At 40.1% G+C, this 14,275-nt stretch overlaps 1 protein-coding gene across 1 annotated transcript in view; it reads left to right on the top strand.

Annotated features, from left to right (window-relative positions):
* CREB5 (cAMP responsive element binding protein 5) overlaps nucleotides 1-12,513 on the top strand; it is a 444,981-nt gene extending 432,468 nt beyond the window's left edge. The window contains exons 8-10 of the mRNA XM_007945571.2: nucleotides 960-1,187; nucleotides 11,125-11,233; nucleotides 12,350-12,513. Coding sequence (XP_007943762.1) covers nucleotides 960-1,187; nucleotides 11,125-11,233; nucleotides 12,350-12,513 — 501 coding nt within the window. The remainder of the gene's footprint in view (nucleotides 1-959; nucleotides 1,188-11,124; nucleotides 11,234-12,349) is intronic.
* Nucleotides 12,514-14,275: the final 1,762 nt, after the last annotated feature.

The following is a 14,275-nucleotide window of genomic DNA, read 5'->3' as shown; positions in this document are numbered from 1 at the left end:
TGTTTTGCCACTCCTAGGATTTCCTTATAATGGAAGTATATGGGGATGCCCAGCCATCCCTCACTCTCTCACACACAACAGTGTGTAACAGGGCTTAGTGCTGTTTCAGTATTGATTGCATAGTCTCCAAGATGCTGTTTCCAATCACCTCTGGGCCCCAGAAGGGCTCCTGTAACTTCCTGTCTGAGTCAACACTATGAGAAGCAGGTGATTTGGCTGGAGTTTGCAGGTCTAGGTTCCTCAGCAGTAAGAACTGTGAAATAGTGAAAATTGCATTCCAGTTGCTTCCCAGACTACATGGATTATTTTGATAGGAGTCACAGTGGCCACAATGTCCCAGCTGAGTGTTTCAGGAACATGGTTTTAACACCATTACAATGAAAAGAAAACTATCAACTTGCCCAGAAGGGGTTTCTCCAGTTGACAGAACACGCATTGATATTGTGACAATAGCCCTGACCTCTCTGGGTTCACCCTGTACCATACCTGGGCTACTATAAAGAGTTTAAATGTATTATGAAGTAAGTATTTTTAACATCTGAAGGAGAAAAAATATTTTTCCTCTGCCATAATTAGGGTAAATGCCTATCAAGGAACAATCTAAGTGGTATCTGGCTAAATCTTTTCATAAATGACTCCTATATCTGGCCAGAATGTCATAGAATATAGATTAAAAGACAAAAACAAAAAAGCACCAAACATACTGCTGACCCAGTTGATTCCAATTCATAGCAACTCTGTGTGAGAATATTGCACAGTGGTGCTTTTTTTCTCTTCTTTTCTTTTTTTCCCCCCGTAAGAGTGATTTCATTATTTACTTCATTCTTAGAAACAATTTTGACATGCTTACTAAAGCAGTTGACTCTGTGTGTTGTGCATTTTAACACTGGCTTGGGTTTCTTCCCCTACCCAACATCTCCCTTCCCCATCCCCACCAACCCTCCCACTGGGTCCAGCAGGTATCACCAGCGACACAACAGATGCAGCCAACCCAGACAATACAGCCGCCCCAGCCCACAGGGGGGCGCCGGCGGAGGGTGGTGGACGAGGATCCCGATGAGAGGCGGCGGAAATTTCTGGAACGGAACCGGGCAGCTGCCACACGCTGCAGACAGAAGAGGAAGGTCTGGGTGATGTCACTGGAAAAGAAAGCAGAAGAACTCACCCAGACAAACATGCAGCTTCAGGTGCAGGCCACTGTCTCTCTCCTCTGACTCAAAGGTCCTGTGTACAGCTGGCATTTCCTGCCCCCTCAGGAAGCAGTTGGACATATTAGCCCACAGAGGCACTGCAGGCTATTCCTCATACTTCATTAATTCTGGGACAGTCTACAAAACAAAAACAAACCATTCCATGTTAAATCAATCATCCTACAAGGCACTGAGGAGGAGAGGCCTAAATTTGTAGGACTGAGAGCACAGGGTTTGGTTCATATCCTAGTTAGGCAATCATTTGCTGTGTTTAACTCTCTAGCTCTCAGTTTCCTCATCTATAAAATGGGAATAATAACCTCATAGAGTTGTTGGGAGGAATAAATGAACTAATGTCTACAAAGCAGTTAGCACAGTGCCTAGTACATCATAAATCTTCAACTGAAAGACAGCTATTTATATTCACTGGGTGAGGAGGTTGCTGCTTTGGCTTGTACGAGATTATCTGTTTCATGGAGGAAAGGAAGGTTTATGATTATTATTTTGGTATGAAAGACAAGTCGTGTTTTATCTGCTTGACTCAGCACGATTTGAATTTTGCATGACTTTGCTTTCCAGAGGCAGCTCACTGAGGGTATTTTATAACAAGGCCACTTTGTGAGTATTTGAGAGAAGGGGAGGACACTCCAGTCTCTAACAGACTTCATCCCATACAAATGATGCCACGTCCTTTGGTCTAACATAAAAATGAATGCACTCTACACCAGCAGCAAAAAAGGGAACTAAATAGATATGTGACAAAACAGTCCAGGGATAACAGTTTCCAGGAGCTCAGAGAATGGCAAAAGAATGAAAGATAGGGAGACAAGGATTGCCACTGATAGGGAAAATCTTCCTCTTCATAGTTCATAGGTCACCTTCATTCCCTCTCCCATCTGGTTCTCTGTGCATCCTTAGAAAGGAACTTTTCGAATACCACACTCCCAAAGTCTTTGCATTTTCAATTCCGTTACATGGAAGAGGCCTTGGGGTGCAGTGTTCAATTTGAAAGTATACAAGGAAAGTTTGGGTTATTCATGGGCTGAGTTCCATAGTTTACGGGTGTTCTCTTTTTTCCCCTAAATGTATCATTATTTTTGTGATAAACATAACAAAGTAACTAGGAAACATGTATAGCAGACATGGAGAAAATAAGATAATGATTCCTTCCACTAATTTGTATGCTACATCAAGGCAAGGACTGTGTCTTAATGCCCCACATTGCATCACCACCACCATCTATCCCCTGTATCTAGCATAATGGCTGGCCTGGTGAGTTCCTGTGTGTCTACACCCAGTAACAATTTGTGGAATATATGAATGAGTTCCCCATTACCATAGAGCCCAAGAACTGGCTGCCTGAGCACTTGGCGAGAATATGATTGAAGGGAGTTAAGCCACAGAGGGATAGCTGGGATCAAAATCCTTGAAAGCCACTCCAACCCCAAAGCTGGTAACGCTAGAATCTGGCATGCACAGTAGCATGTAAAAAATTTTAGGCAGAAGGTGGACAAGCACTTTTAAGGTTATTAGCTGTGTTTTTATTTGAATGTGTGTTTAAAAAGTTAATGAGAACACCAAACGTACAATTTCACAGATATTATTGGTAAGGACAAGACTAAATCATTTTAAAAATTGAGTTAATTTGAACAAACATGTTAAGTAAATGAAACTTTTGGTGTATGTGGACCTGGCAAATACGATGGTGGTGATTCTGCAATGCCGGAAGTTTGGGAATCCCTGGAAATTGCTACCAGTTTTCAGGAATGGGCTGCAGGGGGACCGGGAAGGTGTGCAGGTTTAGCCTTCAATCGGGGCTTCTCAATCTTGGCACTATTGACTTCTGTTGTTGTTGTTGAGTGCCAGTGAGTCAGTTTTCAACTCAGAGTGACCACATGTGACGGAGGAGAACTGCCCCATAGGGTCTCCTAGGCTGTAATCTTTATGAATGCAGACTGGTAGGTCTCTCTCCTGTAAAGCCGCTGGGTAGGTTCAAATCACCAGCCTTCGAGTTAGCAGCCAAGCACATAACCATTGCACCACCAGAGCTCCCTAGGCCCAGTAATTCTCTGTTAATTCACTGTAATTCACTGTCTGGTGCATTTTAGGATGCATAGTAGCATCCCTGGCACCTACACGCTAGACACCAGTAGCAACCCCTGTCCTAATTGTGACAACCAAGAAGACATTGCCACATGTCCCTGGGGGTGATGGGGAGAATTGCCCTCAGTTGAGAACCACTGCCTTAGATGAAGGAACCATGAATAGCTGGCTGACATATATCAGATGCCAACAAGTATTTAAAATCAGTGTCCTGAAAATGTGTCCTCACAGAATTATTCCATGGTAATTACGATGGTCCTTGAGCAAGAAAACATGGAGGAATCATAGTAGAAAGCCAGGAAAAGTAAAGATGCCAGTTTAAACTGAGGGCAGACTATTCACAACTTGGCATGTGGGTATTTACGATTGTTTTTACAAAACACTTTAAGTAGATTTACCCTCAATTAGACTCCCACCCATTAAGTTTTATGTTTGTTTTATGGCCAGATGGCTAAGGAAAGGAGATACTAGAACTCTTAGCCCCAAAAAAGCAGGAAAACAAAACAAAAAAAACCCTACTGAGGCTTTTCAGCAGACACCTATGTCCTACAGTTGTGAAAGTCCTGCCCTAGCAAGGCCAGGCTCTGTAAAGGACTAAATTGTTGATGTTTTCCAACCACCGCTTTGCTTCAGAGACACAGAAACCACAACTGGTCACTGTTCTCTGCGATGCTGTTGAGTGTTCTGCATCATGCCCTGTGATGCTGGATAGTATATTGCAGATCCTGCTACCTTTAAATGACCCTTTCCCTCTCACTGGACCTTTGTAAAAAGCAAAAGGTGTCTCTCTTGAGGCTGGTCCAGTGAGCCAAGTTTTAAGTAAACAGAAATGGAAGGTGCTAAGCAAACAAACTCCGGCCAAAGGGAATAGCCAAGGTCTGGATGGCCAGCTGCCACTTTTGAGTTGTTTTCCAGCATAGAACCTTCTAGTTAGGTTGCAGAGTTTCAGATTGGAAAAACCAGAGCTAAGAAAATAAAATCATATCCCCAGACTTCATTTCCTAGTCTCACAACAAATTTCTGCCCAGCTGGTCAACACAGGTTGAGAAATTGGGAGAAATACTAGAAACCACTCAAACTGACATTTTATATGGGCAGAAACTAAGGCTGGGAAGAATGAGTCTTCCCTAAAGCCATACAATCAGTAATGGTAGAATGAAGGCTCAAGCAAGTCTTCTGTTGACCTAACCTGCTACTCTGTGATATTCCATTTTAGAAAGTGCTTAAACTAAAGGAATTTACATTCTTTCTTTCTTTTTTCTTTAATAACACAGCATGGCTAAAATCAGCCTTAAATTCATCAGCTGCTGCTGTGGTGCTAAGTAGATCATATGTGTTCAATAAATGATATGGAAATCATCTGGTCCCCCATGGAAATAATTGTGTTTCTTTTTTAGTGCAAAGACACATGGTTCAAGTCGCTGCTGAAATTTTAGACACACAAGCCCAGGTTGGGGACTTGGCAAGAGAATCAGCCAGATGGGAACTTGGGAACTGTTGCTTGACAAATTGAATGTCCGTTATTTCAGAGTGAAACAAACCTGGCCTCAGCTAATCTATCAAAAAAAAAAAAAAAAAAAAAAACAGGCTATATTGCAGGGCCCATTTTGATAATTATTTTTTTGGCACAGACTACTGCTTGCACCAAAAAAGCTTTCTGGGTTTATGGGTTTATCATATAACAAAATGACATCCCCAAAGCCAAAACCTGAAACTGTAGCTCCTAGAGATATCTTGGAGAGCTTGTTTACCGTATGTTATTGTTGTACTGAATGTCTCTGTAGGGATGCTACTTCATCCTGAGGCAACATTTTTGGGTTTAAGAATAGATTAATCCAACTGCATCTACCTTCTTCCAGTCCATATGTAAATAGCTAATTGCTTTAGAGTAGGACACCTAAATTAGTTTAGAAAAATATAAAAATAAAGGGTTGATTTCAGCAGGAGAATCAGTTTTATTATTCATACTTATTTTTGCAGAGTATTTTAGTAATAAGACCTAAAATCATTATTATAAACTACACACAGGGAATAGAAAAATTAATGCTTTGCCACAATTTCTAAAATAAGGCCATTCAGAATAAGAAAATGCCTCCAGAAATAAAACCAAAACCAAACTCAACTACCCTCGAGTCGGTTCCACTCATAGCAACCCCTCTTTGGGTTTCCGAGGCAGTATCTCTACGGAAGTAGATTACCTAATATTCCTTCCGAGGAGTGGCTGGTGGGTTTGAACTGCTAGACTTCTGGTTAGCAATCAAATGCCTTAGGCACTACAGCGCCCGAGCTACTAGAGCTCCCATAGTGGTCTTTATTTCCTTACTAGAGTTGCAAGCCACATTTGCTTTCTCTTTCATACATTTTAAAACATTGGCTATCTGACAATTTTCTTCCAAAATGAATTCAAGGTGATTCCTATTTATGCTACCTTGAAAGTATTTCTCTTCAAAATATAGTCTGGTGAGTGCTTTTCCTACCTCAATTGGTCTATCAGTATGGAATCCTTAAAATGATCATGTTTTTGTTGTTGTTTGCTGTCGAGTCGGCCCCGACTCATAGCGACCCCTCCTTGGGTTTCCGAGGCAGTATCACTACAGAAGTAGGATTGCCTAACCTTCCTTCCAAGGAGTGGCTGGTGGATTTGAACCGCCAGCCTTCTGGTGAGCAGTCAAGTGCCTTAGGCACTATGCTACTAGAGCTCCTTAAAATGATCATATATCTGTACAATTTACTCTTCTTTCTCTAGGGCCATGATTCTTGGCCTTTCCTAAGCCAAAGGGCCCTTACAGAACCTGATGAAATCTCTATAGACTGTCACTCAAAAATATGTACACGTTCATGGACACACAGGATTTTGCTCTAAACTGAAACTATAAATGTGTCTTTGGAACCTATCCTGATAAGATTTGGTTGCACAGGAGCTGCTGGGACTTACTTCTTTATGAAAAATTTTTTAAAAAATACAAAAACCCACTGCCATCAAGTCAATCTTAACTCATAGTGACCCATAAGACAGAACAGAACTTCTGCCATAGGGTTTCCAAGGCTGTAAATCTTTACAGAAGTAGACTGCCACATCTTTTTCCCACAGAGTGGCTGGTGGGTTCAAACTCCCGATCTTTTGGTTAGCAGCTGGGTGTTTTAACTGCTGCACCACTTGAGCTCCTTTTATGAAATAGAAGACTATCAAAAGCAGTTAATGAATAAAAAGTAAGATTGATTCCTCTATTAAATAAGTAGATAATTAGCCTTCTCAATAGAAGGCAAAGCAGAAATACTCATAAAATCAAAACAAAAACTATGTTGCTGGAACCAACTTGGAGAACAAGCCCAACAATTGTGTTTTACATTTGTTCAGTCCTGCAAATGGGGAACTCAAACTCTTACTATCCTCAACTTCCAGTTGAATGTTCCTGCTGGATACAGCCCTATGAATTTCTGTTGTTTCTGTGACTATGTTGCTATTGTTGACTGACTTCAAGCCAGCCCCACTCGTGGTGATCCCACATACAGTGGAACAGAATGCAGGTCGGTCCTGCACCATCTCATGATTGGTTAGTTTGGACCACTGTAGGGCTTCCACTGACTGATTTTCTGAAGTATATCACCAGGCCTTTCTTCCTAGTTTGTCTTAGTCTGGAAGCTCTAAACCTATTCAGCATTGTAGCAACATGAAGCCTCACTGACAGATGGGCGGGGGCTATGCCTAGGTGCATCGGCCAAGAATTGAACCCGGGTCTCCTGCATGGAAGGCAAGAATTCTAGCACCACTGCCCACATCTGTGACTGGAAGACATTAATTTAGTCTTTATTAGCATCATAGTTATGTGTATATGATGTAAAAAAGAAATGATTTTCTTCTCTACTGAGGATATTGATTGACATTCATTTTTCAACCATAATATGGCATAAACAACATATTGACTAACACATTACATTAAGAAAGATGTGTATCTTCATGTATATCTTTAAAAGATTGTCAGTTGTCCTAGCATTCTCCAAATTTCTCCTGATTACAGGCCCTCAAAACTCTTGGAGCTTCAGTTTCTATACTTGTAATGTATTGGTTGTTAATAAAGTGCACTGCTATCCACAGACATGAAAAAAAAAAAGTAACTGAAGTCATGTATTTTGGATGGGGCTTTGATTATAAATCAGAATTCCACAGATGCTGCTCAGAGAAGTGATAGGTGCTGTTGGATAGTGACCTCTCATGGAAGCAAAAAGGCTTATTGTGAAGCAGTTTAGTGTGGGCCAAGTATCGTAGTTAGTTAGTTCCTTGCAATGGTAGAAATCTAGAGAATAGAATATAGTGGAGAAAGAACTGGAGCCTGAATTCTGGAATCTGCGAGAGCGCTGTCTCTTTAAAAATAATCAAGCCGCTTTTTAAACCTACAAAATGGCAGCAGCCTTCGGACCGGCAAAAGTCCACAGCTCAGCCCACCCTTCTCCTCACCTTCTCTGCTTGTTCCCCAGCCACGGTGCACAGTCCGCGCAGTCCCTGGCTGGCAGGGTGATTTTTAGGTTAATTCTTAGGTCCTCCCACCAGTCGCGTATCTCCGAGCCGCCTGTATTGTCGGGGTCACTCAGTTCGCTGTCAGACCGCAGCTCCGTAGGTCTCCTTTTTTTTGGTATTTTCATGCAAATTCTTCTGCTAGTTGGGGTTTAGTCCAAATCTGCATCCTTTCCTTCAAGGCTCAGGGGTCCAAGATTATCTTCTGTGTCTGTGTTAATTGGTTTCCCTTTTCTTTGTTGAAGAGGGTCTGTGCAATCCTTCTGCCTAGTCCGCCATCTTGCCCCGCCTCCATGAATTCTGAATTCAACTTCTACAAGAGCCACCAAGGGCAATTTTTTTTCTTTCAGAAGTATAAGAAAACAAGAGAACCGGTTTTTATTTTGCTTTGGTTTTCATACTTTCCTTTGATTATTGCTTCCTAGGTTGCAGTAGAAAAATGCAGCTGAGTTCATTAAAAATTGGACTAAAATTGCACTAAGAACCATTGTCTACCTTATTTGCTTCTGAAAGTTTCTGACGTACTGTGCAGGTGTCTGACAGTAGTGATTTCAGAGGTGTTATGTCTGTAGTTCAAATGCAAATGTTACAACATTAAATTCTGAGACCAAAAAAAAAAAAAAAAGCATATATATTAACATATCTTAGTTTCCTTTTCCCTTTTGTTCTGTGTTTGTATGTTTGTTATGTTTTTAACCAGGCATTGCTTTCTATATATTGGTCTAAATGTAACTTCCTTTTATACATGCCATTTTTGTGGTAGTAAAAAGAGATAGAACACAATACTTGCCAATTCACCATTTTGCACATGTACAATTTAGTGATATCAATTATAGTAATCATATGATGCCACTATCATCAATAATCGTTGGCCAAATTTACCATCAACATAAATAGAACTCATTTCTTCCTTAAGCAGATGGAGAAATAGGCAAAACAAGGAAGGCTGTCTGAATTTAGATGAACATAAAAGCTGAGAGGAACAAGGTATTATTTAAGGCTAACATTAATTGTCCTACAGATAAAGTTGTCCCACTGACCCTGGAATTGAAAAGGGTCACTTTTGGCTTTGAAAGAGCCCCTTATCAACAATACTCATTTGGAGGAAGGAGTTACAATTTTACTTCCATGATCACTATCTGATTTAAGAGCAATTTTCCTATAAATTAAGTCATTTATTCATCATTAATGCTAATTTCTCAAATACACATTTTTTGTACAGATTGGAGGAGAAAGAGAAAAACTTTTGTAGATATTTTTATTACTTTGTTACTAGTGTTAATCAACATGTGATTGCTTACAATGTTTTACAAATAAATTTAGAAGTGAGAATTACTCTTTAAAACAAGTTTAATTTTTTTTTTTAAAAAAAAACAACTTCTAGAATCCAAAACTCACTTTTCTAGGTGATAAATACATGCTTGAAAAGCCAAGTTCATAATGAAAGTGTAGTTACAACTTAATGACAGTAATGTTAAAACGCCTTTTTCTGTGTGCTTGCTTTCTAAAAAGTCTCCTATGTGTAGCATATTAATGCCTGGCAGCCACAAATGCATGTTGTCGAGAAGAAGGGTATTATTAATCAGAATTATAAAATGCCTTATTTGAGATAACACTGTGTTTACAGTTTACTTTTATCAAGTGGAAGCACCTTATTTATATCTTCCAACAGTGGGTGCCAAGTACATTATTTTACAAAGCTATGAGAAAGCTTTTGTGAATTACTACATAAAGTGGAGATTTGAGTCATTCACCTAAGTAAATAAGAAATATTTACAAAAAAAAAAAAAAGAAAGAAAGAAAGAAACACCCTGATATTTCAGACTGAAATTAGCCAAACTGGTTAATGTGCTGATCAAAGTAATTCAATCATGGTCACAACTTGCCTTTCTAGGCTGACCTCATACCACCAATAGATAGCTTACATTTACACCACATTATTCTACGGCACCTGCTAAGTGAGCGTTAAGCAAATAGACATGCTCCACTCAACTGAAGCCCACTTGGAACTTCTTTGGGGGAAATCTGTTGGTAGATTAGTTTTTTTCTGAGGGCATTTCAATTTGAAGCCACTAATCCTGTGTCTCAGTTACCTACCAATGTCGTAACAAAAAATACCACAAGTAGATGCCTTTAGAGAACAAGAATTCATTTTCTCATAGGTCGGGAGGCTGGAAATCCAAAGTCAGAGTATGGCTCTAGGGAGAAGTCCTTTCTTGTTGGTAGTCCTGTGAGTTCCTTGGCATCTGTCTTCTCCATGTGGGTGTCCCTGCATCTATTCTGCTCTTTTTATAACCCAGAAGTGATTTGGTTTAGGACAACCTTATTGGGGCATGACCTGATCAGCATAACAAAAAACCCTATTTCTCAACAGGACCCACAGGTATAGGGGACAGGACTTTACCACATATTTTGAGGGCAGCACAGTTCAATCTTTAATATCCTGCCACATAATTCTTCCTAATGTACACTTCATACATACCTTGTCCTCATATTAAATGCCAAACTGAGCTTGTAAGGCAGTGCAAAGATGATTACTAAGATGGCTAAGGTGATTGAGTGCTTATTGTGTACTAGGTATTTTTCTAAGTGTTTTACAACTGCTACTTCATTGAATCCTCACAACAACCCCATGAAGTGCATACAGGTAGTCCCCAACTTACGGAATATTACAAGGAACTATACTTATGACCATCTTTTTTGTTACATTTTTACATCTTATCTTTAGTCATATGTACTGCATATAGTGTTGCAGCACGTAATTTGTTGATGTTACCATTCTCAGATACTCACTTGCAGATGTTCAATGTTATGATTTATAAAAATACTCATAATGAAAGGCAATAATAATGAAATCTAAAAACAAATGAAGTATTCAACTTACGTCAGTACCGACTTATGAGAGAACTCTGTCATAAGTCAGGGATTACCTGTACTCTTTTTATTCCTATCTGAAGAAAGAGGTTTCTGAGACTCAGCCGGGATGCATTATCTGCCCAGGGTCATACAAAAAGAGTGGAGTTGAGATTCCTACCCAAGACACCAGGCTCCAGAGCCCAATACCTAAAGGGTGTGTTCTTGCCTTGTAATTGTGTTCACCTCTTGAAGTGAAACCCAGTCTTTTCAGAAAGCCCTTGATAAATGTGTGGGCCGAATTGATGACAAACTATATTTTTCAGGTAAACCCTGCTGAATAATATTCTAGATGTCATTCAGATATAACAGAAAAGTTTGCCTGTTTCATTATTTAAAGTTCAAAATGCTTTGAGTTTGTTTTCTCTGGTCTTCTCAATATGGTTTTGCTATGTTTCTTTCTAGAATGAAGTGTCCATGTTGAAAAATGAGGTGGCACAACTGAAACAGTTGTTGTTAACACATAAAGACTGTCCAATAACAGCCATGCAGAAAGAATCCCAAGGATATCTAAGTAAGTCACTGCCTGATCTGCTTTTTTGAGTGTCCTGTTTTTTACCACTAATTGGATTTTATGGAAAGAGCAAAAAGGAAGTGTAGATTTCACACCCAGGCAGAACCCATACTGTTGTTGTTGTTAGGTGCTGTCGAGATGGCCCCGACTCATAGCGACCCCTCCTTGGGTTTCCGAGGCAGTATCTCTATGGAAGTAGATTGCCCAACCTTCCTTCTGAGGAGTGGTTGATGGGTTTGAACTGCCAGCCTTCTGGTTAGCAGTCAAGTGCCTTAGGCACTATGCTACCAGACCTCCAGAACCCATACTAGAGTTCTTGAATGGCTGCCAGATTATTCCACCTGGCATAATCCACCAGTGGTATCTTTCTTGACCACTATCAGTCACCATGCTCATCATCTCCTGCTAATTTCTGGCTAAAGTATTCCTGGTAGGATTTCTCTGGTAAAATCTTACCAATTTCAATTCTGCAGCCAGTAGGAAGGTAGTCTGTTGAAGCCCACTTGCCATTGGCCTTGTAGTCTGCCAGAGAAATCCATGGGCTGGGAAACAAGCATTGGATGAATCACATCTAATACCTCAGGATACATTCACGTCACTCACCAGACTGAAAAGCTAGTGACATGGTCTGTTTACCAATGCATGAAATGGATCTGTCTTTCTAGATTGCAATTTCTGCACCTAGAATGGCAATAAATTAAATACTAGTTGAGTAGGGGATGGTGGGAGGAGCAGGGGTTCATGACTGAAGGTCAATTTATTTTCAAATAATTTTTTAGATTGAGCAACACAGATTCTCCCACCACATGTGAGTATTTTTCCACATTTGATATATGGATGGCTATTTGAAAATACAAGATGGGGAAGTTCACATACCAGGACTCACAATCAACCCATTTTGCTGATGTAGAAAGCATGGCTTTGCTCGTAGCTATAACCTGGGAAGGCATAGCTTTGTGACTACAATTTAAAATAAAGTGTTGAGATTAACCTCCAGGAGAAAATGTGTGAAACCCTTCTACTTCAAGTCCATGTCTAGTAACATTTTGCTGGTAGTCCACAAGTCCATGCAAGAAAGAGCTATATTGGTGTGTGTGTATGTGTGTTTTGTCCTAGGTCCAGAGAGCAGCCCTCCTGCAAGCCCTGTCCCAGCTTGCTCCCAGCAACAAGTCATCCAGCATAACACCATCACCACTTCCTCATCTGTCAGCGAGGTCGTAGGAAGCTCCACCCTCAGTCAGCTCACCACTCACAGAACAGACCTGAATCCAATTCTTTAAAATCCATGGGTCAGACCTTGCCTCCTAGAAGAGCTGTAGCATACCATGCGTCCTTTCTTTTAAGGGCATTTGTAGAATTATCTCCGACCTGGAAGACTCCTCAGCCCTTCAAAGACTGGCTTTCATTTTTATAGTTATTATATGGAAATGTTGTCTTTTATACTTAGTTATATAAGAAAAAAGGGAGTTATGCAATTAATACTTATCAGCTTGGGAAATGCTTTGGTGCTTTTCTCCAATTTTCTGGTACCAGTTACTTGTTTATAAACTGAACTCTTTCTGTATATAATCATGGTTTCATTTTTACCAGCCCAACTCTTTGCCTGAAACAGTGAATCTCGTTAAACTGCAGCTTTTAGCCAAAATAAGGCATACCTAGATGTCATGTAAGATCCATCCAACGTGACTGGGTGGGAAGTCCGATGACATCACATGTGTTGAGTTTGGGCACTTAGGTCACCAGTATCTCAGTTGAACACAGAGCCTTTTCACAATTTTTTTCTTTCACTATGAAAAATTTTAAGGCCCATTGATTTCCAAACCAAACCACCAAACATTTCACCACCTCCCTTCCTCCTTTTGGTCCACTTGCTCCAATGCCCAATTTTCTTCTCCATTTCCACTTTTTCTTGGGCTCACTATTTACTCTTCATTTTAACTGTATTCTCTTTTATTTTTCTCTCCTTCAGCATTGTGTGTAAAGAAGAAAATAATGTTTAAAGGGGAAAAAAAAAAAAAAGCAAACTTCTCAAAAATGTGGACCTAGCCATTGCTTCACTTGCCTGGAACACACAGCTGGGGTTCATTCAACTCATGTTTTTGTAGAATAGAAACCAGGAGATGTTTAATGTGCCTGATTTAATGTTTTCAACAATCAGAGCAAGTAAAAGGTGGTGTAACTACAGGTGAAGTACTGCTGAATGCCAGCTGTGGAGAACAAGGAAAGGGAGCTCAATAGTGAAAGTCCACACTATGACACGAGACTATAACATCATATCCTTGAATTACAACTGGTTTTATCTAGCCTGTCTATAATGTTGAAAATCCATGGACTTTATAATAATTCAGATAGGCTATACTCACTATACAAATTACATTGTGCTATCATCAGCTGCTAGTAGCCTAGATTTATTTTATTATTATTTTTCTCTTATGCCTGTAGAACCAGCTTTGCTGTTCTGGGGGGTAAAAGTAGACTAACTACTGGGGAAAGAAAGAAAGAAAACCCAGTGTTTCAGTAGGTGTGTTTCCAGCCCTCCCACAACTGTTCAAGCACCTTCCGCTGCTGAAGGAATCCCGGGCAAGGCACAGGCCACTCCACTCTTCTAAACAATTCTAATTTATTTTTTCAACAACTTATATGGACATGCCCACTAGCAGAAGCAGATAGTCCCCCAACCACAGTTGTGCCTCCTTGGAACAAGCCATTCTTCTGTGCTGTTGAATATTGCATCTCACTGATAACAGGGCCTAAGTTTCCCTCTAGCAGTCTAGACAGGTGCTGGTGTTTCATCTCCATTTGAATGCTTGATCTCCTTGTGTGTGTGTCTGTGTGTGTGTCTGTGTGTCCATGGGTTGTAAAAGAACAGTATTTTCCAAAAGGTGTAGCTTTTGTAAGAGTTCAGATAAAGGAAGGATATGTTTTTCATTTTTTTCTCTCATTCTAGTGTAAAAATGTATTTTGGAGGAAAAAAGCAAGCAGGAGGGTCATGATGCATCATTTTTATAACTAATTTCAGTTTATCTGTTAATTTACTTTTAA

Source organism: Orycteropus afer, unplaced genomic scaffold, assembly GCF_000298275.1.
Source record: "Orycteropus afer afer isolate SDZICR_OR568_19922 unplaced genomic scaffold, OryAfe1.0 scaffold00008, whole genome shotgun sequence".
Lineage (NCBI taxonomy): Eukaryota > Metazoa > Chordata > Mammalia > Tubulidentata > Orycteropodidae > Orycteropus > Orycteropus afer.
This window is presented reverse-complemented; position numbering and strand designations above follow the sequence as displayed.